Source organism: Nyctereutes procyonoides, unplaced genomic scaffold (assembly GCF_905146905.1).
Source record: "Nyctereutes procyonoides isolate TBG_1078 unplaced genomic scaffold, NYPRO_anot_genome, whole genome shotgun sequence".
In the NCBI taxonomy this organism is placed as follows: Eukaryota; Metazoa; Chordata; class Mammalia; order Carnivora; family Canidae; genus Nyctereutes; species Nyctereutes procyonoides.
In genome coordinates this window covers 1042923-1069329 of record NW_026575155.1, presented here as the reverse complement: position 1 = coordinate 1069329, position 26407 = coordinate 1042923, and the positions used below count along the sequence as shown (strand labels likewise).

Genomic DNA, 26407 nt, shown 5'->3' with positions numbered 1-26407 from the left:
GTCTCTGTGGAGAGGTCTGCTGTTACCCTAATATTCCTCCCCATGAAAGTCAGGGACTTCTTGTCTCTTGAGGCTTTAAGGATCTTCTCTTTATCTTTGGAATTTGCAAGCTTCATTATTAGATGTCGAGGTGTTGAACGGTTTTTATTGATTTTAGGGGGGGATCTCTCTATTTCCTGGATCTGAATGCCTGTTTCCCTTCCCAGATTGGGAAAGTTTTCAGCTAGGATTTGTTCAAATACATATTCTGGCCCTCTGTCCCTTTCGGCGCCCTCGGGAACCCCAATTAAACGTAGGTTTTTCTTCCTTAGAGTGTCATTTATTTGCCTTAATCTGTCTTCATGGTTCTTTAATTGTTTATCTCTTTTTTCCTCAGTTTCCCTCTTTGCCATTAACTTGTCTTCTATGTCACTCACTCGTTCTTCCACCTCGTTAACCCTCGTCGTTAGGACTTCTAGTTTGGATTGCATCTCATTCAATTGATTTTTAATTTCTGCCTGATTGGATCTAAATTCTGCAGTCATGAAGTCTCGTGAGGCCTTAATGCTTTTTTCTAGAGCCACCAGTAGCTGTAGAATAGTGCTTCTGAATTGGCTTTCTGACATTGAAGTGTAATCCAGATTTTGTAACTCTGTGGGAGAGAGGGCTGTTTCTGATTCTTTCTTTTGAAGTGAGGTTTTCCTTCTAGTCATTTTGCTCAGTGCAGAGTGGCCAAAAACAAGTTGTATTGGAACACGGGGGAGTATCACTGGTCCGTCCAGCTGGTCTTCTGGGGGAGGGGCCTGCTGTGCTGATTTTCAGGTGTTAGCACTTGGGGGAGCTGCTCTGCCCCTGCCTGCTGCAGGGCTCAGCGGGGGTTGTTTACCCCGTGGGGCCCCAGGAGGAACAGTCGCAGTTGCTATGGCAACTCTGGAAGCCTGGATTCAGCCTCCGCCGGAACTACGGGGCTCGGGGCTCTCGGCTCTCCGTCCGCAGGGCCTGGAGGCTCCGGGGCGGGGCCGTTGATCTGCTCAGCTCCGGGCAGGAGCGTCCTTGCTGTCCTGGGCCCTCCCGGCCTCTGCCTGTCCCGGGGGAGGCCGGGTCCTGGGCTGTGTCCCGGCGCCCTGTGCTCCGGGGCCTGCGCTGTGGGATTCGCGCTCCCGCCCCGCAGCTCCCTCCCTGGAGCCGCTCCCGAGCCCCTCCGAGCTGCTCCGGTCGGTCCGCCGTGCGCTGCAGCCCTTAGGGAGCTCGGAGCACTCTCCCGGGGCGCAGGTGCCTGTTAGTGTCCCCGGGAGCCCGAGGGCATCCCCGCCCTCCTGGGTCCTGCTCCAACTCCCTGCGAGCCCCTTTCCGCCCGCCCGGGAAGGTTGGTGCAGCTCCTGCTCCTCCAGGACGGGGCTCTCCTGTCCTGGGGACACTCGCCCCGGCCTCAGCCCGGCTCCTCGCGGGGCCCCTCCCCCTCGGAGGCCTTTTGTTTCTTTATTTCTTTTTCCCCGTCTTCCTACCTTGATAGAAGCGCGAACTTTTCTCACTGTAGCATTCCAGCTGGTCTCTCTTTACATCTCAGGCCGAATTCGTAAATTTTCAGGATGGTTTGAAGGTTATCTAGGTAATTTGGTCTCTAATTATTTTCAAAATATGTGATATCTTGGATTGATGTAATCAGAACCACAAGAGGGCGTGAAATGTGACAGCAGAAAGTAGCACAGCTCAAGGTTCATCTGGCCTAAAAGATCCACATTCTGTGTATTTTCGTTCCTGTTCTGTTGTGAGCCAGTCAGTCTGAGCTCAAAAGAGCTGAGCAAATTGCACTGTGTGGTGCCCCAGCAGCCAACTAATTACTGTCTCCCATCCCAGCCTCTCTTGCAATTAAGCACAAACATATGGAAGTGTGCTCTTCTGGTCAAGTACGGCGTTTAGACACAAAATACAAAAGAAGGTACCATGATGATGAAGGCACCTATGTTTTTGTGAGGGTGGCATGGCTTTGCAAAGTCATTCAGGCCAGAGAGGGATGATTCATAGAGATTCTTATAATAGCATTTATTGTCCAAGATGTGGAGTCCTCAGTTAAGCCACCTTATGGTCTAGTTTGCCATTTCCTAGATTTGTATCATTCAATGTGGCAGCTAATACCCAGATGCCTCTATTGGGTTCTCAGAAAGTGGCTCATATAACTGATGAACTAAATTTTAAAATTAATTTAGGGGATCCCTGGGTGGCTCAGTGATTTAGCGCCGCCTTCAGCCCGGGGTGTGATCCTGGAGTCCCGGGATCGAGTCCCACATCGGGCTCCCTGCATGGAGCCTGCTTCTCCCTCTGCCTGTGTCTCTGCCTCTCTCTCTCTCTGTATCTCTCATGAATAAATAAATAAAATCTTTAAAATAATAATAATTAAATTAAATTAATTTATATTAGTCTTTTAAAATAGCTGCTTCACTTAGTTATCAGAAGACTTTTAAGTATATTTGGAACAACTTTGGTACCTATTTTTTCAACTATAAATTTTATGAAACCAAAATCTAGCAGATTTTCTGATGGAAATTTAGCAACCAAATTGAGATGAGCTGTTAATAAAATACAGGATTTTTAAGAGCTTCAAAAAAATGTAAAATATCCCATTAATGCTATAATTAATGATTCGTTATACATTAATACTGTGCATTGATGACATATTATAATAATATTTTGGGTTGATCAAGGTTAATAATGTATATCTTTAAATTAATTTCACCTCTTTCATTTTACTTTTTTAAATTTTCAATTACATATGTGGCTCATGTTATGTTTTTATTGGACAGCAATTTCCTAGATCAATGGTTCTCAAATTTTAATATGCATGAGAATTACCTGGAAGGCGTGGAAAATATGGTGTTTTAATTGATAATGACATGAGGAGGTAAAGGAGAGAATCTGAGGAAGTGACCTTTCAGTAGAGGTCTGAAGGTGAAGATTTGGGAAGAGGACTGCTACAAAGAGACAGAACAGCATCAAGTGGGATCTGAGGCAAGAAAATGATTGATATTTCTAACAAGCTCCTAGAGGCCCTTGTGTCCAGATCATAGTGCAGAAAGACACTGCAACATGGCAAGAAATCAGAAAGGCACATGGGAACCAAATTGTGCATAGCTCTGTAGGTCTTGGTGAGGAGTCTGAACTTTATTCAGTGTGCAAAGGAAACACTTGAAAGAATTTCAATCAGTGGAATATGAGGTTCTGATAACATTTCTAAAAGACTCCTCAAGCTAATACTTGGAACACGGGTTGAATATGAGCAAATTGGGAATGGACAGAACGCGAAGAAGGCTATTGCAGCGATAAAGGGAGGGCTAACTTAAATATGCTAAAACAATCTAATGGAATTCTAAGCAGCTACTGACAATAATGATTATGAAGATTGTCCAAATACCGAAAATGTTCAGAATTCAAGGTTAACTGGCACAGGCGCAGAACATAAAGTTGAGTAGACACTATGCTTTGACTATGTGATGTTATGTATGTATACAAAGACTAAATGAGAATGCAGCCCACCTACTTCAAAGAAGAAAAAACTAGTAGGAACATGGATGATACTTTTCCTTTTCCAAAAAATAATTTAATGGAATATTACTTTAGAACAACATAAATTGGGAAACTATCTTTAGTTACTTGAAAGATTTCTCTTGCCTATCCTCTTAGTAAAGTGAGATCTTATCAGCCCAAAAGATAAAATGTGTTGTTGATACGAGCCACACCTGCATTTGTGTTTAACCCTCCAGAGTGAGTTTCCATTTACATTTTACCAGAGACATTACATTAGCTTTTCTATATCAGTCTCTGCACTACACCACAAAGAAGATATTATCCATTTGAAGAATTCCTAATTCTGCTAAAAATAAATGCATCAGGTCTCCAACTGCGAGACATTGGTGGCCATCTGATTTCAAATCCCCACATATAACCTCACACCACCAAAGACAAGCATAATATTTTCTAACTAGTTATGATTTGTGTGCTTAAATGCTTAATGATTGTCACATGCTGGTTTTATATCCTGCTACCCTACTGAATTATGTATCTAACAACAAAGAGACCTAAATGTGTGAAATGAAAGCACACAAGGATGGTTACTGAAATTGTTTTTCTCAGTAACCTGGCAGGAGGAAAAGGCTTTCTAATGACGTCAAAAGCCAGATACCAAAAAAAATAAAAATTAAAAAAATATGACCTCTTAAAAATGAAAATGATTTGCATGGCATAAGGACCGACCACAAGCAAAATCAAAAGACAAAAGAACAACTGGCAGAAAAAAATGCCAAATATGTCACTTTAAAAGATCTAACATATAAATAATTTTTCAATCGAGGAAAAATCCCACCAAACTCCTATAGAAAAATGGGCAAAGATGTGAATATATCATTCGCAGAATGATTAAAAACAGGCTCATGGAAAGATGTTCATTTTCACTCATGACAGCACAAATGCAAGAGACCACCTATCCCATCAAATTGACAAAACAGAAAAACTTGAAAGCTTAACAATGGATTATATTGACAGAGCTGGGAAGAAACGGACACTCACATGCACTTCTGGTAGAAATGGAAAAAACGGGACCTCCTCTCTGTAAGAGAATTTAACAATATTTAACAAAAGTACGTATGCATTTACCCTTCAGCCCAACAATTCCACTGGTGTGAGTTTACCCTGCAAACACAGCAATAAGAAAGCACATATTTTCAAGGGTTATTTATTGCAGCATTATTTGTAATCGTAAAATACTGGACACTAATATGCCCCAGCATATTAGAAAACTATGGTACACATCTACAATAGACTACTATAGAGCAATAAAAAATGATGGAGGGTATTCATGCTGGTTGCTGTGGGCATCCACATATCTAGGCTGAGGGGTAGGGAGGAATGGTACCCACCAGCTCTTTTATTCTTGGAGAAGTTTCCTAAGGATCCCCACTCCTACAGCACTTGTTCTCAATGTAGTAAATATGTCCTTCTCTGTATCCCAGGCACCTTTCAAACTGCTGTCTCAAAGCTGTTCCTGGCAGGTTGTCTGTTACGCAGGATCTTTAAAGGCAGGGACTGTTTTCTACCGCCCTCCCTCTCTCCCAGATTTTTCCCACCCACTGATTTCTAAAGTTCATGATGACAAGACTCACTGGTTATAAAAACTTGTAAAGTTAAGCCCCACTGGTTTTCAAAGCCAAATGTTACTCGGACTTATCTTCCAGTGTGGGTCCCCAGTGGCTGGGGTATCCTCTCCCTTCCCTGTGATTGTGGGGTTCCTCCCAGTTGTGGCTAATTTCCCTAGGAAGTTAGTTCCTGACCATGTCTCCACCCCTCCCAACGCTTTGATGTGGCCTCCTCTTTGAGGAGAGGAACAATCAATATTTTTTCTATGTGCTGAATGCCATTAACTGGGGAGGATCTGTTCCGCCAGCCTTTTGGTCATTTTTGGAATTGGGTGCACTGATGTGCCTGTTTTCGAGGTGCACCTATGGGATGAAATGAGCTTACAATCCCTCTACTTTGCCATCTTCCCAGAAATCCTGGAGCAATAAAAAATAAATGAAGACAATCTCTATGAACTGATATGGAGTGATTTCCAAGATGTATTATTCAGTGAACTTACTTCCCTGTAGACAGACTTTTTAAACTAAATTAATATTTCAAAGCATACGGTTATTACATGAACTCTCTCTCAAATTTCCTTTGACAAACTAATATGGCCATATTGAGTGGGTACCCCCACAAACTCAAAGCCCACTTTTAATTTTGAGATGCTCATCAAATAACCTTGGGAGATATACAAATGAGGACTTTAAAAGGGTGATTTGCCTAAACCTTGTGAATCAGGAACAGGTCTAGAGATCTGTGTTTTTGTTTTTGTTTTTGTTTTTTTTTAAGATTTTATTTATTTATTCTTGAGAGACGGGGCGGGGGGCCAAGACACAGGCAGAGGGAGGAGCAGGCTCCATGCAGGAAGCCCGATGTGGGACTCGATCCCGGGACCCCAGGATCATACCCTGGGCCAAAGGCAGGAGCTAAACCTCTGAGCCACCCAGGCTGCCCTAGAGATCTGTGTTTTAACAGGCTTTGCAGGTGTTCCTGCAGCCCAAGAAACTTTAAGAATATATACTTCTAAATTGTAACACAATGATAGTAATACAAAGCAAAAAAAAAAAATCCTAATAGTAATACAATCCATTTTAGGATTGTTAGGTTGATTAAATGAGATCACTACACATGAGGGGAGATTTTCTAAAATGTAAGGAACATTTCATCATAACATAGATTATTATCATGTGACATAGAATCGAGAGAGAAAGAAAGTCCTATAACCAAGAACTTTTATCAAAACTGCTCTTCTAAAAAGCTTCAAAGAAGGCTCTTTCTTCAAGCCTTCTCACAGTTGGTATCAGGTCTGGCACAGGAGAGATACTCATTAAACTAAATAATTGCTGTTGCAAAAGCTCATCCTCAAATTCTTTGTCTCGTTTTTCTGATAAGGCCAAACCAAGAATCTTAAACTTCACCCAAACCAAATAGGCTATTAGTTTTGAAAGACAACTTAACCTCTATGGTTAACAGTAAAAGCTCTGTTCTGAAGTTACATTATCAGGACACCACTCATTGCTGTGTGACCTTGGGCAAAGTTATTTATTCATGCTGGGTCTCAATGACTGTTCACACAACAAGGGTGACAATGATAGTATCCACTTCATTAGGATGTTGAAAGTATTAATTAAAAATTTAAAGAACCTAGAAATGGTTCTGGCACTAAATAAGCAATCAACATTTTTTCTATGTGCTGAATGCCATACTTTAGGTCATTTCCCTTTTTCTTCCTCGTTTTGTTGTTGTTGTTGTTGTTCCGCTTGCATTCTTCCAGATTTTTTTTCTTTTGTATGAGCCTTGCTTTTCTTGGCATCCACACATCTTCTAATGAACATAAGGACCAGACACAAGTAGAAGACTTCCATGAATACAAAAGGGTTTTTTTTTTTGCTTATTAATGAGTAACTAATTGCAATGAGTTATATTAATCAGAATATGTGATGAAATAAGTCATTTGAAGAAGAATAAACTTAAAGGGAATCATCACCACTCAGGCACACTCTATCACAGCAAAATCTGATATGCGATCTTTCCACACCAGAAATTGCAGAGCCTCTAGCTGACTTGATAATTTACCCTTAGTTTTTTCATCTATGAAACAGGGAACTTCACCTGGACAATCCATGAAATCCTGTTCTGTTCTAACTCTCTGGCTCTAAATAAGACTGTAGGTTAAAATTACTCATATCTCATATATCCCCTAGAGCTTTTTAATCATCTACAGACATTTAAAATGATGGTTTATACATCATCCAAAGGCAGAACTATAATGTAAATGCAACACCAAATTACACATGAAATACTAATATATGCTCATTGGTGAATATATCTTAAAGTTTCAGAACTATGGCAGGACTTTTTTTTTAAAGATTATATTTATTTATTTATTTATTCATGAGAGACACACAGAGAGAGGCAGAGACACAGGCAGAGGGAGAAGCAGGCTCCATGCAAGGAGCCTGATGCAGGACTTGATTCCAGAACCCCGGGATCATGACCTGAGCCGAAGGCAGAAGCTCAACCACTGAGCCACCCAGGCATCCCTATGACAGGAATTAAAGTATCTTCAAGAGATAAAGCCGTTCAATTTTCAAAATGCAATAGTAGTTACTTTCATATTAATTGTTAGGAAACACCTAATTGGCATGATCAGACTAAAAGATTTTATTTAAAAACCCATTTTGTCATTATCAGAGAATACATGTTTATTGCTAAATATTTGCAAAACATATAAATGAGAAAAAAGAAGTACATATCCATGTATTCACTAGGTTAGGATCTCAAAGGAAATGCAGTTTTGCTTCTTCCTTAGAGAGACCATGAGATTTTTCTGTGTTATTCAACATTCTCCACAGACATGAGTTTAATGACAAAACAATATTGCAAAAGATGCATGCATCTTTTTAAAGCTAGCATTTATTACATGTTAAGAGCTATGTATAGCTATAGTGAAAATTTGGGGAAACTGTTAAATAACAATTAGAATTCCAGCAGTCTAAAAATAGCTATTTTTTACAAATTCGTGTGTATTCTTATCTCCTATGTATATATTAGACACAGCTTTTGAAAAAACTTCTTTGGGCTGCTTGGGTGGCTCAGTCAGTTGAGCAGCTGACTCTTGATTTCAGCTTAGGTCATGAGGTTATGGTCTCAGGGCCCTGGGATCAAGCCCCATGTTGGGCTCTATGCTCAGCAGGGAATCTGCTTTGGTATTCCTTCTCCCTCTGCTCCTCTCCCAGCTCTCTATTTCTCTAAAATAAATCTTTAAGACAAAATATAAACTTCCTTGAGGTATAATATACATACACTAAAACATACATATTTTAAGTGTTCTGTTATTGTATATTTCCATGACTTCAGCACACGCATACACCGGGGGGATGGCCACTATTATCAGGATACAGAACCTTACCATCATCCCCAAAAAGTTTCCTCATGACCCTCTGTAATGAAATTTATATTCCTACCCCATTCCCAGGCAACCACTAATCTGCTTTCTGTCATTATAAATTAATTTTGCCTTTTCTAGAGTTTCATGTAAACAATATTATACAGTGATTTGTTTGCATCTGGCTTCTTTGCTCAGCATACTCTTCCAGAGATTCATTCACGTTGTTGCATATTCTTCAAACTTGTTTTTACTGCCAAGCAGTGTTTCACTGTATAAATATATAGCACAATCATCCATGCATTATTTCTCTTGGATATTTTCCTTTTCCTTTTATCCTCGTAACTATATATCATAAGGACTTATCTCAGTATTTTAAAGTATTGGATATTAATCCATAATATGCATATATCCTAATTCACAGAACTGTTCTGCTGGATATGTAAGCTCTTTATCATGTCTTAACATTTTAATTAATACTGTTATAAGCATATTAATGGACTCAAATATTGGTGGAATCTGATTTGGAAATATGATAAAGGTACTGAAATATTTTCACTAAGGTTGCAAATGAGAAGTCCAAAGTCTGATTCCCTTTCAAAGCAAACTTTTTTTTATTACATAGAAAATTGTGTATGATTTTAAATTTATATTAGTTTAAATGGGTCTCTAGGATACGTATATACACATGTCTCTTTTTAAAATTTTTATTTATTTTTTACTTAAATTTTACTCAGTTAACAAACAGTACAATATAGGTTTCTGGAGTAGAATTCAATGACTCATCACTTACAATACTCAGCGCTCATCACAAAAAGTTTAATATCCTTAATATCCTTAATATCCTTCACCCATCTAGTTCATTCCTCTTGCATGCTTCTTCTTAACAAATGTTTTATTGGAACTCATTTGCCATCTTAAATTTGAAAATCCAAACTTTATTATAGCTTGGAATTTTAAAAAATAATCTTTTAATGTTTGCTTCTTCATTTTTTGTTCCTTTTATAACTACTCCTAGCTTGCATACTATTTCCATATTTGGTCTCTTTTATGTGCCTTAGCATTTCTCATATTTTTATTCATGGTCTATTTCATTGCATTTTTTCTACGTTATGAAATATGCCCTTTATTTGATCTAACAGCCTAACTTGTTTTTTTTAAATCTGTGACAATTTTATAATTTTTTCTATGATATTTTTAAAATCTCAAATCAAGTTTTATTTTAACTTCCAGAAATTCCTTTCTGCCCTCAAGTGCTATGTTTTAAGGCTTTTCATTTCATATATATTTGTGTATTCATGTCCATCCATATATACGAACATATTTTTTTCTTTTCTTAAATCCTTTTTTTAAGCTACCACATTTCCTTAAGTGGCTTGATGTCTTTCTTTGTCTTTGGATATCAATTGAGCTAGATCTCCTAAGCACATGAGTACTTGAAGGTAAATTTCTTTTGCAATGGTGAACTAGCAGGAAAGCTTGCCTTGGCCATTCCATTGAAGTGTATGAGGAGAAGGCTCATCAAACTTCTCAAAAGTAAGCCTGGAGAGGCTACTCTGATCAATACTTCAACTTCCTACTGGATTCAATGGCAACAAGCAGAGCTTGAGTGCAAGAACTGGGCCAGTGTAGTCTTGTCCTTCATCACTAGATGCCTGCTGCTCCATCCCATGTCTAGAGTTCTGCACCCAGTTTCATATGCAGAGGCAAGCATCTTTCCATTCTGAAAACCTTCAGTTTTATTCTCCAGCTCTGCAAACACTGACTTACACCTGTATGTTCTTCTTTTAGGACTCAAAATCTTGTATATCTGAGACTTCCTCCAGTTATTCTCCCAGTTATTTAGAAATTGTGCTCCCCAGCAGAATGTTGAGATCAGGTTAAAAGCAACGGGACCTAGTGATAAAGTTTCTCAAAAACCATGTATTAAATGTCTGGATTTAAACCAAGAACAAGAGGAATGCCCTGAGTTTTAAATAGGTGAGTGAATGTGATAAAAATCTATAGTTTAAGGAGAAATACTTTAGCTTCAGTCTGGAGAATATCCTTGGAGGCAGGGAGACTGGTTGTAATGGAGTCTCTAAGAGCCTGGATTAGAGCAGAGATAGAAGTTAATATACAAATACATTTGAGTGTTGTTTAGGTGCACAATCTGTAAAATCTGATGATAGATCAGCTGTTGGGACTGCAAAAGAGGAGTGACCAGGTTTCTTATTGGACTGCTAGATAGTTAGGCCTTCATTGAGGCATAGAACACACTAGAAATCTCAGGTTATATTTATTTTGAAGGCAATTTTTCCTTCTATCCTCTTAAACCCTCTCAGCAGCATATTTATAGGACTAAATTCCTAGAGGAGGACTGATTACATTAAATTGCATGCACATTTGAATCTTGATACATATTGCTACATTGCTCTCTTTAAAAGTTAGGTGGGCTTTTTTTTATTTGGTTGATCTGATATATGAAAAAATGATGTCTCACTGTCAATTTGAATTTTACCTTTTTTTCTTTTGGGGGAGTAAAGATGTTTAGAAGACTAGAGACAGATAGGTGATAGATAGGTAGATAGATAATCTATTAATATCTTTGCTAAGTTTTCTATTGGTTTTCTTTTCCTTATTGATTTTTTAAGTTTCTTTTTTTAACATAATAAGGATATCAGGACTTTGTCTATCCCATGCATTGTAAATATTTTGCCAGTTAAATATGGGGCTTCTCATATACAGAAAATTTTCATTCTTGAGTCAGATTGGTCAATTTGTTTCTTTTATGACTTCTGAGTTTTTTATAATACATAGAGAAGACTTCCAGAATTATACCATAATTATTTACATGTCATTCTCCCATTCTTTTATCTAATATTTTTAAAATTGCATCTTTAAGCTTAAATATTTAATTCATATGAAATTGGATTGACAAAAGGAGATAAGAACCCACATATGCCTACTTACGTTCCCAACACAATTCTCTGCATAACCCATTATTTCCTCTCCTGCTTTAAAACTACCTTTTTTTAAAAAAAAATCTATAAATTAAATCTCTATACAAATGTATCTCTCTTTTTTAATATTCTTCATTCTGTTCTAATGAATCTACCTATTCTTGTGTTAATCAAAACTCTTTCATTTATTGTGATGGTATAATATGTTTATTTTCCGTTGATGCTTTTCCCATTCATCACTCATTTCTTAATAGATATTCTTACAGGTTTATTTTCTACATAAACTTTAGAATCAGATTGGTTTGAAAAAAAGCTCATCTTGGTATTTTTATTAAGGTTAATTTAATTCTCAGATTTTTTTTTAATTTTTATTTATTGATGATAGTCACAGAGAGAGAGAGAGGCAGAGACACAGGCAGAGGGAGAAGCAGGCTCCATGCACCGGAAGCCCGATGTGGGATTCGATCCCGGGTCTCCAGGATCGCGCCCTGGGCCAAAGGCAGGCGCCAAACCGCTGCGCCACCCAGGGATCCCTCAGATTTTTTTATTAATTTAGATAAATCTGTTATCCTAATGATGTTGGATTCCCTTTAATAAAGAGAATTATCCTATTCACTTGTTCATTTCTCTTTTTTTCTTTCATGCATAAAACTGAGAACTTTCTGATTTTTTTCCATGAAAGAAATGATTGATTCTTTAGTCACTTAGCTCTAGCTAAGATTTTCCACATATACAAGCATATCATTTGCAAATGATAATTTTCCTTCCAATTTTTATAACTTTTTTTCTTTCTCTTGTCTAATTGCATAGGCCTGTAACTCCAGAACAGTGTCAAAAAATAGGGATAACAGTGTGCGTTCTTGTTTTGTTTTCCAAGACTTCACTGGCAATGCTTTAGATGGTCAACAAACATTTTATCAGCTTTCAGCGAAGATACCTTATACTGTTTCTGTACTTTCCAATTCTCCCGGGGCTTTCTTTACTTGGCTTTCTTGGTCCAGTACCTTCAACCCTGAAAATTCTCTACCCTTGTTTAGAGACTTAAACTAAAAAACAAAACTAAACAAACTAAACTCGTCTTCACCCACTGCTTCTAAAGCAACAACTGGAGTGGAGGAGGGCAGGGTGAAAAAACGTCTTGCTAAACTGCTTGGCAACGGCCAAAACGCAGGGTTAGAAAAAGTTCCACCTAGTTGAGGGAGTCGCGGTCCAGAAGCAAGAACCGGAGGGTGGGGAGGAGTCGGGGGGGGGGGGCCCCCACCCCCCGCCCCCGCCCCCGCCCCACGTCGGTGCCACCCGCGGAGATGAAATGTGAGCCCGGGTGGCCCGGGACGGAGCTGCCGCCCCTCCTGCCGCCGGAGCGCCGCGGGCGGAGACAAAGAGGCCTCGGTCCCCGCGCCCCCCGCGCTCCCCCCTCCAAGGCTCCCCCGAGGCTCCCAGGGCAATGGCCCGGGCTCCCCGCGACCCCCCTCCGGGGAGCTCGGCCGGCTCCCTCTGAGCCCCCCTCCCCGCCGCGACCCGGGCTCTCCCCTCGCTCCCCGCCCTGTCTGCGGTCCGTCCGTCCGTCCGTCCGTGCGTCCTGGCGCGCACCCTCCGGCCACCGGCGTGGATGGACGCGCGGAGGCTGCCCGGGTGCCCAGGGATCTTGCTTCCGAAGCTGGTCCTGCTCTTTGTCTGCGCAGGTCGGTGGCGGGGGCGGCGGGAGAGGGGAGGGGGACGGGGACCGAGCCCGGGGCGCCGTCGGGGCTTCGCGGTGGGCGCGGCGCCCGCGGCCTCGGGGGGGGGGGGGAGCCGGGCTGTGGGGTCCCCGCCGGGGCCCGCGCTCGACCCCCGCGCGCTTCTCTTCTGTCCCTTTCCTTTAGCTTTCCCTTTTCTCCTTTTCGCTTCGTTTCTCTCCCTCCGCAAGCAACGTAAAAACCCCAGTCCCGCATTTAGGGGGTTTTACTCTCTGGATAGGGGTAAAACGTATCCAGTCCCATCCAGGACTCAGGAATCTGGGGGTTGAGGGGTGGGAGGGAAAAAAAGTGCCTCTGAACACCTGAGATTGGAGATATTTGCTGAATTTGCTCAGGTTTTCCAAAAAACGAATGTGGTGACTTTTCCATTTCAGGGTGGGCTACCCACTGGCCCTGCCATCCATCCCCACACTCTGAGTATTTAGAAATTAAAAATCTGTAGACCTTTGGGATTTTTTTTTTTTTTTTTTTTTTTTTTTTTTTGCCCTTTAGGTCATTCTCAAGTGTGGCAGCCTGGGTGACTGGACGTTTTGATATCCCTTATAAGGTTTTGGAGGGGCGAAAATTCACCCAGAGACTAATCCGTTTTCATTGATTTCCTTAAGCACTGTTTATAGGTGAAAGGGATTTCACGTCCCTCCTCCTAATTGCTCTTCCTGAGAATTTGCTAATAATTGATGGAGCAAAGCGGTTTTCCTGTTTTGTGACCGAGGGAGCTCAGAATGGCCTTTCATTGGTTTTTCATATATAAACTTAATTACACGTGTGGCTTTGCATCTGCTTCCTATGGAACAAGCTACCAGCAAAGTTGCTTGTCAAATGTTTTCATGTCTCTCACTCCCCAGGACAAAAATCACAGGCTTATTACCTGTGACCTTGCAGTAGTAAATCTGTGTAGCGCTGTGATGTGGCTTTTTGATGTTTACAAAGATATTGCACCTGAGACGAAGATGTTCTTGAGCATTGTTAAACATCAAGAGAACTGAACTTCTCATTCAGCCTTGCCACAAGTGACTCCCCAGACTTCTATGGATATTTTCAGTTTGTGCACTAAAATGTAAATTAGTGGCTGTCCACAAGTTACTTTAAAAATACCTTATGGCAAGGGAAAGGCTGGCTTTCAAATACAAAAGTTTACAAAAGTAGGAAAAGTACTTCCTATTTAATGAGGAGAAGACACTTTCTAACCCGTTCACGATGCTTATTTCTTTTACTCACAGTGTGTGAGGTGTTCAGAATTTGAGAGACTGGAAGAAACGATCGCATTCATGTTTGTTTTGCATTAAAATTGTATCAGTTCATTTGGAGCAATAATTCTTTTCCATCTCTTGTGTTTATCCAAAGAAAACAAAACAAGAAAATAGAACACGACCTCACGCCTCTTACCCAGTGACCCCCTTGAACAAAAACTTACTCTTTTGTCTCTTGTATTCCCTGTGGTAAACTGAAAGCTTCTAATGTGCACACTTTTCCTTCCTTAACTCCTCTGCCCCCAGTAATAATAGGTGCAGTCCCCAGTGAGGCCTCAGGAAATCTGCAGAGCTGGCCGCTGGCAACAAGTTTGGTTAGTTTAGAAAGTTTCCTTCCATTCATTTCTGCTCTCCTTCTGCATCCCTCCTTAGTGATCACAAGCCAATAATACCAAATTGACTCACTGACTTTGATAAGAAACGTTGAGCTAATGTGCTCTTTAGTGTTATTTCCTGAATTCTTTGCTTCAGAAGTCTTTTATGCTTACCCTACCTATTTACCCCGTATTTATTGAGGGAAGTATGTTGAGTGATATATAGGACAGAGGCCATGCTCTAGGTCTTGTCTGGGAGGTAAGGCATGCCAACTTTGATGTATAAAAGGCTGTGCATAGGAGAAGTACAGTCGTGTGCCACAGGTGTTCACAGGAGGGGACCTCATTGCTGGCCTGGAAGTGTAAGCTCTATGAAGGTGATGTCTGCTTTGTTCCGCGTAATATCCAGAGGCTAGCAAAATACCTGACTCTTAAGAAGAACTCAATGTTTGCTCAGAGAAATTGAATTAAGAGGGAAATTTTAGGAACTAGACCTTTGATGGGGAAGCCTTGGACATAAGGGAATGCAGTAGGATATAATGTGAACAAAGGCAAAAACCATGAGATACGTATTTGCAAGAAAGACATAAATTCATTTTAACTGGAACTAGGAGAGGTGGCTGGAGGTGAGAACTGGGGTGAGATGGGGAGACAACGCAGCTCTGCAAGTTGAGACACCCTGTTAAATGAATTGCCAGCTTTCATGCGACAAAAGCCTGAGCAGATGCACTGCCCATAACCCGAATTATTTTCCCCCAAAGCAAATGCTAAATTAAAATCATGCTCCACTTGTTAAGGAGGTAAGAGCAAAGTTTCTCTACCTAAAGCATCATGTGTTGCTGTGGAACCGCCTTTGGAAAGAGAGCCGGTGAAGTTTATATTATCACCCGACTCCCGCCGCAGGCAGGCGACAGAGACAGGATTTGGCCCAGGTTTTACCTTCCCAGCCTTAGCCAGGGATTGGTGTCTCCTCCCTTTCCTTCCTCTCTTATCCTCAGCTGTAGCTTACAAGAATCATTTCTGAACCAGTGCTTGCAGCCAGATGTAGCTTTTCCTGTGCTACACATTCCTTATGGTGGGGTGAGGGCTGGAGAACCTCCTTCCAGATCATGCCTTTAATTAAAGTCACTGAAGAAAGTTTCAGCTGGCTATTTTTCAAGGATATTAACTTGGATATTAGAAGGAACATCATTTATCTGCTGAAACAATTGGAATGTTCTATTCTTTATGGGTGAGAAAATGCTTCGGTGTTTTCCAGATCTGATCTTCATAGAATTATTATTTTTTTTTGACCATTGGATGCTTTATTCCAGTGACCCAAGAATGAGCAAATCATAGTATAAAAGATAATTGAAACCAGTCAAACATAGGAAGAAGCCAAGTATTTATAGTAAAATGAGTTTTTAAATTAAATACAAATTTCAAGTTTTTTCCTTGAAAGAGAAAATGTGTAGTCTTACAATTTTATTAACAATAATTTGGACCAAAGATGATCTTCATAGAATTATTCTTAAATAAACTGGAGAAAACGACTAACATATTAAAATAAGATGTGAGGTGTGGTCAAAACCTCAGTTTGGAAATGTGATTGTGAATGTGTTTGCTGTACTATTAAATCTGCCCTTTTCGGTTGTTTAATTCTGGGAAGTTGACAGGAGTGCTGGAAAAGGCCATAAAAAAATAATGAACAATGTGTGACATGATCTTGATGTTTGGTGCAGGTAGATCCAGCTTCTTGGCTACAAGATAATGGGCTTGGTTTCCTGTAACACTGGTTCAAAATATTTTGATAACACCATGTCCTTATAATAGTAGTAATTGGAATACAACTATAGTAATTGGATCTTTGATATTCATAGAGAGCTGAATAAGATGTCAGTATCGTGGGCACCATTCAAAAGGCACCCCATGCTGCTACTTACCTATGGGTTGTCCCTCTCAGCTCTCCCACTGTCTGAATAGCTTTAAAGAACATGAAGCAAAACATCTCTGAGAAGCTTCTTGAGACAGCTAACTAGTCTAAATATTTGAAGTAACTAAACAGCACTAAAAATGAGAGCTGTAGAAATTCACTGAGAAAACGATAATCTTAAAAAGTGTGATATACTCTGCAAAAAAGTATACACTGTCAATAAATCATTAGATTGTGTTTCTGTCTTCAAAATTTAACAGTGGTTTTAAGTAGAGTTACTGAATCTTACAAGGGTAATTTTTATTTTCCTCTCATCTCTTCTTACCACATCTCAGAAATTAAAAAAAGACACATTAAGGTGGAAATAAAATCGAGGGGGAGAAAACATTTGTATGTTTTCACTTGCTCTACAAAGGCCATGCAGTTTTGACAAAGGTGAATGAACTTTGCTACCTTTTGATCACATCCATTTTTCAGAAATCATCCTGCCAGGGAGGTGATTTAAAAACAAAATCTGAATTTTCCTCTCTAGATAAATCAATTATGTGGACATACAGACATAAGGTAACATCTTGCACTTTTCGTTATGATGTGACAGGAAAGCAAAAGTGTTATATAATTTAGATCATAATTGATGTTACATTTAGAGATTGGGTTGGAAAGGACTTATTTTGTGATTCGTAAACACATAAATTATCAGCCTGTAACTTAATGTTTTCCTAATCATGTATCTGAAACTCACATGTCCATAATAATTTATAACTAAATGATAATAACATAAATCATTTAGGTGGCACAAAGAATTTTTAAAATCCAGGGTAGCTTTTATCCAGCATTTTGGGTATAATTTTCTTTATCAAAACATACGGGAAAAAAACAGTGATTTGGTTTTATCAGCTCCAACATGTCTTTTTAAGTCAGATAATACCTTCCCCCTTCCCACAGTGCTGTTTCAAAACTTACTGATTCTTAAATCTGACATTAAATAAATTCTTAATCATTTACACGTTAGTTATCTACAGGAACCTGTTTCTACAACTAACTCATTATCTTCCAATCCAGATGGATTGACAGGATATGCAGACTCATTTGTGCTACCATATGTGTGCAAACTATAATTATTAAGATTTTAAAAATGTAGAAAAAAGGAATGACATATAATGCACTCTCATGAAAATATACATTATTTAAAAATTATCTCCAGCCGACTTTATACATGTCAATAATACTTTCCATAAAATAAATTTAATTGGGAGTAGTACCCTCAAGTCAAGACTTTATCATTTAAAACTTTATAAGAATTCTATTGGGGCAGCCTGGGTGGCTCAGAGGTTTAGCACTGCCTTCAGCCCAGGGCATGATCCTGGAGACCCGGGATCGAGTCCCACATCGGGCTCCCTGTATGGAGCCTGCTTCTCCCTCTGCGTATATTCCGCCCCCACCACCTCTCTCTCTGTCTCTCTCTCTCTCTCTCTGTCTCTCTCTCATAAATAAATAAAATCTTTAAAAAAAAGAATTATATTGAAAAATTGAATGACTGATTCATTGGATCATTCATTTCTCCTTTCATTGTCTCATTCAACAAGTCTTACTCCATTATGGTGCTTGATCAGGAAATTAAGAAAAGAATGATCTTTGCCTCTTTTAAATTTATGTCCAGGAGGGAAGGGAGGCTAGTTTAGATGCTTACACATGTCTTGGAATTCTGAGTATGTAAAATAAATATCTAAATGCACAGAAGAGTGGTCGTTGACAGGGTGAGATAATTAAATAGAATACTTTTTCATGAACCTGTGATTTCAGGACTGTAAAGGACGTATGTGGTGTTTATTTTGCAGAGGATTGCCTTGCTCAGTGTGGCAAAGACTGCAGATCTTACTGCTGTGATGGGACCACTCCCTACTGTTGCTCCTACTACGCTTATATTGGGAATATCCTCTCGTGAGTACTGATCAGATTTGGCAATATTGATGCTTTTTCCATTGCTCAGCTGTGTTTTCACAAAGTGCTTTTTTATAGATGGGGCAAGAAATTTTGAGAATCGTTATTGACATAAAATCTTCACTGGAGATACTAAACACTCATCACTAGTGTTATATTATTTGACAAAATGTGCAAATTGATATGCAAAATAAGCTACTTTAATAGAAGGAACTTAAGTATTCTTTTACTGCTTAATTTGTGTTCTATAATAATGTTTTTAGTTAACCGCATTCATATTATTAATCACTTTTTAACGTTTTAAACTGTATGTTTTTGTCTGCTTTGTTGAAGGATTTGTAAGCTATAATGTGTCATTTAATTATGGCTAGTTTATTTTGCCATGTATTTGTCTAACCCATTCAGTAGATATCAGGGAAAAGAGGCATTATGAATTAAAACCAGTTGAGATATGAAATGTCAGTGTTCTACCTCATGTGTATCAAGCAACTTCAGGAAGTAAGTTTATGGCCCAGGAAAGGCCATCAATAATGTAAAATGGTAACCAACTACAAACATCAACGAAAGATACACATGTGTATGTGTTGAGCATTTCCCTATAACAAATTAAGAATTTATTTTGGAGGGGTGCCTGGGTGGCTCACTTGGTTAAGTGTCTGATTCTTGATCTCAGCTCAGGTCTTGATCTTGGGGTCATGAGTTCAAGCCACCTCAAAAAAAAAAAAGAATTTGTTTTGGAGAGGCTTCTGGGCAAAGGGAAATGAAAAAACAAGAACTGCTTTCAGGGTCGTATGTCTGAAAGGTGTACAAATCTCAGTTCTACATAGATTTTGAAGTTGAGAAGTTAGAAAATTAGGAATGTAAGAATTTTCAGAGTTGAAAATCACCCATGGCTTTCAAATAATAGCAAGAGTCTAGCCTCTTAGGTTAGATTCTTAGTTTTTATTTTTCAAGTGACTATCAGGATGATTTGGGAGCTGTTCTGTTGTGGCTTAACTCCTGCCCTGGGAAGGCTTCAGTAGAAACAGGAAAGATTAGGCATGAAGGGAAATGTGCCTGGCTATTTTGGGAATATGTCCACTGATATGGCTTATAACATCTTCCATTCCGAAGATAGAAAAGCTGGCACCACATGAACTTGACAGAATCAAAGTTGGAGCTGATGTCAGAGATCATGTCTCTCTGAATAAGGCTAAAAAGAATCATTTTGGGGGATACTCTTAAAGTCTATCATGGCTATATAAGAAATGTCAGGCTGTAATAAAGATTGACGAATGGAATTTAAGCATTCTTTGAAATGCAAAATAAACTCTAAATAAAATGTTTGAGTCTTGTTGAAAAAGTGATTAAGTTTCCCTCTTACATTAAAAATTAGTCAGAATGATATTTACAGGAATCAATCAGCTCAGAATACCCTAACTATGAATATATAATGATATTTTACATTTGTATATCACTTTAAAAAAAAACTTAAAATACGTTATTACTAAATTCCAATTTTATTTTCGAGTGGATTCCACATATGAGCTATTGCTGTTTCAGGTAGATGTGTAAGTGGGCCCAGTAGGTGGTATAGATTTGAGGAAACTGGCTTCAGATTAATTCTGTGATTCTTTGGTCCCCTGCTCCTGGTCCTATATATTAATGTCCACCATCGTTTGTGTTGTGTGCCCTTATTTCTCACCTCATAGCTACCTCTTCCTTGGTAAATATATAGAGAAGACAAAATTACTTAATTAGAACTTAAAACATTTAAATGTATAGATGTCCTTTGTATATTTTATATTTGCATTCACACTTACATTTTTAATGGCACGTATTCTAACTTTTAAATTTTATCCTTGGTTAAAGAATTAGTTGAATTGATATATTTATCTGGGTTATTTAGGCCATGTACTTGTTATGTTTGAAAAAGAGGAATTGTGTTGTGAGTGGGGGGAGAAGGAGAAACACAGATGGCATTATATTTTAGGCCGTTAAAACTGAATTTTCTATTCAAAATAGAAGCCACTAAGTAAATCCTTTGCTAAATAATTCTCAGGAGAAAAAGAGAGAGAGAGAGAGAGAGAGAGAGAGAGAGAGAGAGAGAAACCTTAAAGTGTTTTCCCCACTGAATAAAGGAGAATACATTTTCAGGATTTCCACTTATTGTTTAAGATTTGAAAAGAGTTCTTAACTCCACCCAAGCCTTTTTTTTTTTAAGTTGGGGGGGGGGCAAGGGGGGAGTATTTAGGAAAAAGAGTCATTCCAAGAATGCTTACAAAAGTTCTTTCATGCACATGTTTTCAAATATTGCTATTTTGGAACTCATAAACTACACTTCCTCTCTTCCAAGTATCCAGGCACATTCTTACTAAAATCATTTTAATCATCTTAACAGAAAATTAAATCTTTGTAGTTATTAGAAAAGTAATAAGGAAAAAAGCAATAAACATAATGGAATGTTATATATCCTAAATGACTAATTTTATAAATCGGTGATATATCCTAAATGACTAATTTTATAAATTGGTTATAATTTGGTTTCTATTTTCGTTTGTTTTCAAAATAGAAAGTATCTTGGCTCAGTTTAAAATGAACTAAAAAGAGTGCAAAATATAAATTTGGGTCATTCTAGACTGTTCACAAATTGGTAAGGTAAGGTACACTTCATCGTCATTGTTGAGACCCCTCTAAAATAATGAGAATAGAGATGTTTAGCCTTTCACTCTGTTTACTTCAACTCTCCTTTCTGTTTTGCAAATTAACCACGAAGGCTCATTTTTAAAGAGATTACAAGAACTAACTTTCAATTTACCTTTTAGTTGAAAAATCTTATTTTACTCATCTCTCTGCTTTTTAGACATTTTATACTCTAAATAAGAATTTATTTTGACAAATAAATTCAGATTCTACATCCCCACTTTTTTTTTCCTTTTTTTTCAGTTAGGAATTCTTAATTTTACTTACATCTCGTGAAAAGCTTTTAAACTTCAACTTTAACAATAGCATATCTACTTTTTAACTGAAATATAGTTGGCAGATAACATTAGTTTCAGGTGTACAACATAATGATTCAGTATTTGTACATATTGCAAACTGATCACCACAACAAATCTTCTTAAGTTGGTTTAAAATGGCCTGTTTACTTTTGGTCATTATGGTTACAGGTAATAAGCTCAAGACAGAAAAATAGTATCATTTTCCAGAATTTAAGAATGCTTTTACAAAGTCAGCATATAATATGCCATCAGTTATTTACAAATACATATTGAGTGCCTATTAATTACCATAGCAGTACTGAGCTAGATTCTGAGATCCAAAGATGAATAAATGATATACCTTGACCTCTAGGATTTCACATCTAATAAGAGAAAAAGTGTAGACAAATAATTTTAATTCAATGAATTAATCCATAAAGTGTAATTGGAGGGCCAGGAAGAGAGAAAACAGCTATGTCTTTGTGTGTGTATGTTTAGAAAGAAATGTTTAGGGGAAGTCTCATAAACATGAAATTGGATCAGAGTATTGAAGAAGAGTAGGTATTTACATAAATGGACAGTGAAGAAAGAAGGTACATTCCAAAGAGAGAGACTTTCAATTGCAAAGGAAAAATATAAGAAATGATCAATTTGAGAAAACCCAAGTCATTCGATGCTGCTAGAGAGCAAAGGTTAAACTTTGAATATAGCATATGAATGAGTAGAGAAGACAAAAATTGGTCCTGGCTTTCACATGCTTTTATTGGTAGATTACATACTTTTATTGGCCATGCCTAACAAAACTGAAACAAAATAATTCATTATTTTTCTGGAAATATGATGTAGAAATGGTTTTATATAGTATGACACATTCCTAGACACCACTGTGACAAGGGACACAGGTGAGAAGGTGCCAAATGGACATTATTTTCTTTATGCAATAGAGAAAGGATTTGGAATAAACACTACATGATGTACTATTTAGAACAACTTATGACAGGATATATGATCTTGGAATTATTTCTCCATTTTTGACATCTTCATCTCAAGGGTAACTACCTGAAGATTAAAAAGCTTCACTATGCTTGAAAGTGAGGATTGGGCCAATTGAAGAAGTAAACAATTTCTCATCAAATGGATTCTCAAACATTTCTTTCAGTCACCCTTTCTCATGAAAAATAAACATCTGTGAGGAATATGGAAAGGGATATTTCAATTTTTGCTGCAGATGAAGCTTAATTGGCAATTCTCGAGAGAGAGAGGACCCAGCATAAAGATGTGGTTGTAGAGTACTCTTTAGAATTGGAAGAATTCAAGGGGATAGAGGGAGTAATTGAGTGGTTAATTACTGTTGGTGACAGAACAAAGTAAAAACAGGACTTTACTGGAAATGAAGGGAAACTGCTATGTGAGGAAAAAAAGAATTGCCCAATATTGAATATGAACCCAGTAATGCCCAGGTTGGATTTACTGAGCCAGATAACAAGATATAAGATTTAATCTTTTTACTCAAAAATAGATTTCTGCTCTTCCAGTTTGCCTCTGCAAAATGCAGCTCCATCTAGGGATTTCAGAGCACCATCCGGCCAATGCAAAAATCCCCAGGGGGAAAAAAATTCAAGAGGAAGAACTAATAATGGAGATCCTGGTGGGATTGAGTTTCTTTTCTTCTCAATGAAATGTGAAAGATGTATTGCCCACGGTTTTGTAAGGACAGCTAATAAATATCACCACTGTGATTTTAGAGCGATGTTATGCATGGAAGCAAAACCAAGTTAAAAGATAAAGGTTTCATATTTTCAAATGGCATTTGAAGTCGTATGCTCATTAAGTAGCTGCTCATTCTGAATAAAACACGGGAGACTGCAGCATAATGCATTTTGAAAGGCCTTTGATATTGGTAAAAACATCATTTAAATTAATTAAATTAAAATATTCTTAGTCCTGAGATATAAAAAAAAAACAACTCTGAAAGGTGCTTACTGAGCAAATAGAAGTTTTTTGGGGGGTCTTATCCTTAATCATGACACAAAGAAATAATATTTTAAAACAAATATGAATTTGATTTCAAATGTAGTAATAAATTACTTTCAAGAATTAAGTCAGTTTTTCTCAGAAGCCATTTATATTTTATGGGTTATTTTATTAAGAACAAATATAAATATCTAGAAATCTAAAACTCCTCTCAAATTTATATTCTATTTCATCATAATTTGCCTTTGTAAATTAAGCTTAAATGTCAGAAACATAATTTGGTTTTAGGAAGAAGTAGATGAAGCTTCTAGAACATGTTCTCAGGAATTTATATCTATTATAAATATGTAGAGATATTCTATGTTCTACACCAGGTTCCGGGGGATATAGCCTTGAGTCAAACATGGTTCTTGCCCTTGGATGGTGTATAAGCTACTGGGGAGCATAGACATATAAGAGATAGTTTATTCTACTGGGGAAAGCACAGAATGCAGTGGAATTAGGGAGGAGGAGGTTTTAGTCCAACTTTAGGGTTCTAGGAAGCTTCTTGAAGGAGAATAATTTAAGATTAACCTTGAGAAGAAAATCAATTGATAAAAAGTCATTGTTTACTTAGAGTTAAAAAAACATTTAGCAATCTAGGAATATAGAGGAAAACCTCTTAACCTTATAAATATCTCGAAAAACCTCACAAAAACCAAAAAACAAACCACTCGTACTTCAAACACCAGACTTAGTGGCACAATATTATAACCTTTCCCTTTAAAGGCAACTATGATGGGGTGCCTGAGTGGCTCAGTCAGTTAAGCATCTGCCTTCAGCTTGGGTCATGATCCCCTGGGTCCTGAGATTAAGCTTCACACCAGGTTTCCTGCTCAGCGGGGAGTCTGCTTCTCCCTCTGCCCTTCACCTCCCTCATGCTCTCTCTCTCTCTCTCTCTCTCTCTCTCCCTCAGATAAATAAAATCTTTAAAAAACAAAATAAAGGCAACTATGAGGCAATTTAGCCTCTAGCACTCCTATCCAGTATCCTACTGTTCTGGTCAGTGTAACAAACATGGTAAGTTAAAAAGAAGTGATAAGAATTAGAAAGGAAGGAGCTAAGTTATTATTATTATTAAATATATGATTGCCTGTACTTCTCAAACTATAAAAATGAATGAGAATTCACCAGGATTGCAGTATATAAGATAAGCTCAGTCTACGAAAATCAGTGCATTCCTCCATATCAGCAAGGTTCAGACAATGTAATATGTATGTGTGCACACAAATCTCATTTACAACATCCAAAACTATAAGATACCTAGTAAGAAACCCTGTAATAATATATGTATGGCATTTATGGAGTAATATAAATATATAAAAAATTTCGAGGGATGAAAGAGACACCTGCAGAAATTAAGAGATCAATCAAACTCTAGATGGGAATACGGTAAGGATGTCAATTTTGGGATATGTCAGTTCTTCCTGAACTTTATGTAAATTCCACGGAATTCTAATCAAACCCACAGGACTGTTTTTTTGTTGACTTTGACAGACTGAGCCTAATGTTTATGTGGGAAGTAAAGAGTGTACGGAAAAAAAACACAGATATGAAAATGAAGAAAGTGAGGAGACATGCCTTGGAGACATCAAGATTTATTATAGTTATAGAAAATAAATTGTGTGATATTGGTTTACAGATAAACCAATAGAATACAGAACTTAGAAATTGACTCATGTATATATGGGAATTTGATAGATAACAGATGGCATTACAAACCAGTGGAGGTGGATGGATTATTTAATAGATGGTGCATTAGCTATCCATATGGGTAAACATTAAACGAGATCACTCCATCACACCACACCCAAAAGTCTATTCCTATTGGATTAATTACATAAACAAGAAGCAAACACTCCCAGCTTTTTATAAAGGGAGAGAATGACATTATGGTATCAGGATAGGAAAGATTTCTAAAATAAAAGATAAAAGCACAAATAAAACTACTAAAACTAAAAATCAATGAACTATACACTTTTTAAAGAAGGATTTTCATCTCCATGACTTCACTTATTTTATCAGTGGAAATTTTTACCTCTTAATCCCCTGTATCAATTTCATCCATCCTCACTCCCATGAACTATATGCTTTTAAATGGTGAGTTTTATGGCATATGAATTACATGTCCATTAAAAAATTGCTTTAAACTATAAGGCAACAATTCCATAGACAAAGCATAAGGTAAATCGCCCACTTAGAGAAGATACTTGCAATTCATATGACTCACAAAAGATTAATATCCAGAATGCTCAATAGGGAAATGGGTAATGTGTGTATACAAAAAAGGTAATAGAGCAGAAAAGTGGAAGGGTAATAAACATATGGAAGATGCTCCACCTGGCTAGCTAAAGCAGGGAACTGAAATACCATCTCCCACCTGTCGGGCTGGCAGTGCTCGTATGTCAGATAGTACTGAGCCATGTGATCCAAGGTGAAGGGAACTCATACTGCTGGTGGAAGAACATAAACTGTTATCAACACTTGGGGAGCAGTTTGACCATGTGCAGTCAAGATGAAGATGGACATACTTCGGGATTGAGCAATTCCTCTGACACATATTTTCCCTACAAAATTCCCAAATCTGCAAAGGGTGATATTTGTATTATTGGCAAATATGTTAAATTATCAAAACATTGGAAGCAAACTAAATTTCCATCAGAAGAAAATGGATACATAGAATATATTCATACAATGGAATGGGATACAGCTATTACAATAAATTGGTGCATGTTAATGTATTATTATAGTAAATCTAAAAACTAGTAATGCTGTGTGAAAAAGAGCTAACAGAAACAGAACGTGCAAAACGTGGTACTATTCATGTAAAGTTAAACATATAAGATAATTCTGTGCATTA

The 26407-nt window shown here is 37.9% G+C and overlaps 2 protein-coding genes across 11 annotated transcripts in view; one reads left to right on the top strand and one right to left on the bottom strand.

Moving 5' to 3' along the window:
* The window catches only part of LOC129502078 (proline-rich protein 18-like), a 440312-nt gene that overhangs the window by 82451 nt on the left and 331454 nt on the right, over nucleotides 1-26407 (bottom strand). The window contains exon 8 of one of the 10 annotated variants that reach the window (XR_008662885.1): nucleotides 4540-4579. The exons of 8 other annotated variants lie outside the window; for them this stretch is intronic. The gene's annotated coding sequence lies outside the window, so the exon portion shown is untranslated. Of the gene's footprint in view, nucleotides 1-4539; nucleotides 4580-6790; nucleotides 6916-26407 lie in introns of those variants that run through there. One more of the 10 variants, XR_008662884.1, reaches the window with a different exon arrangement.
* CYYR1 (cysteine and tyrosine rich 1) overlaps nucleotides 12757-26407 on the top strand; it is a 107782-nt gene continuing 94131 nt past the window's right edge. The window contains exons 1-2 of the mRNA XM_055313502.1: nucleotides 12757-13103; nucleotides 18472-18574. Of these exons, the coding sequence (XP_055169477.1) occupies nucleotides 13031-13103; nucleotides 18472-18574 (176 nt within the window). The 5' untranslated portion in view covers nucleotides 12757-13030. The remainder of the gene's footprint in view (nucleotides 13104-18471; nucleotides 18575-26407) is intronic.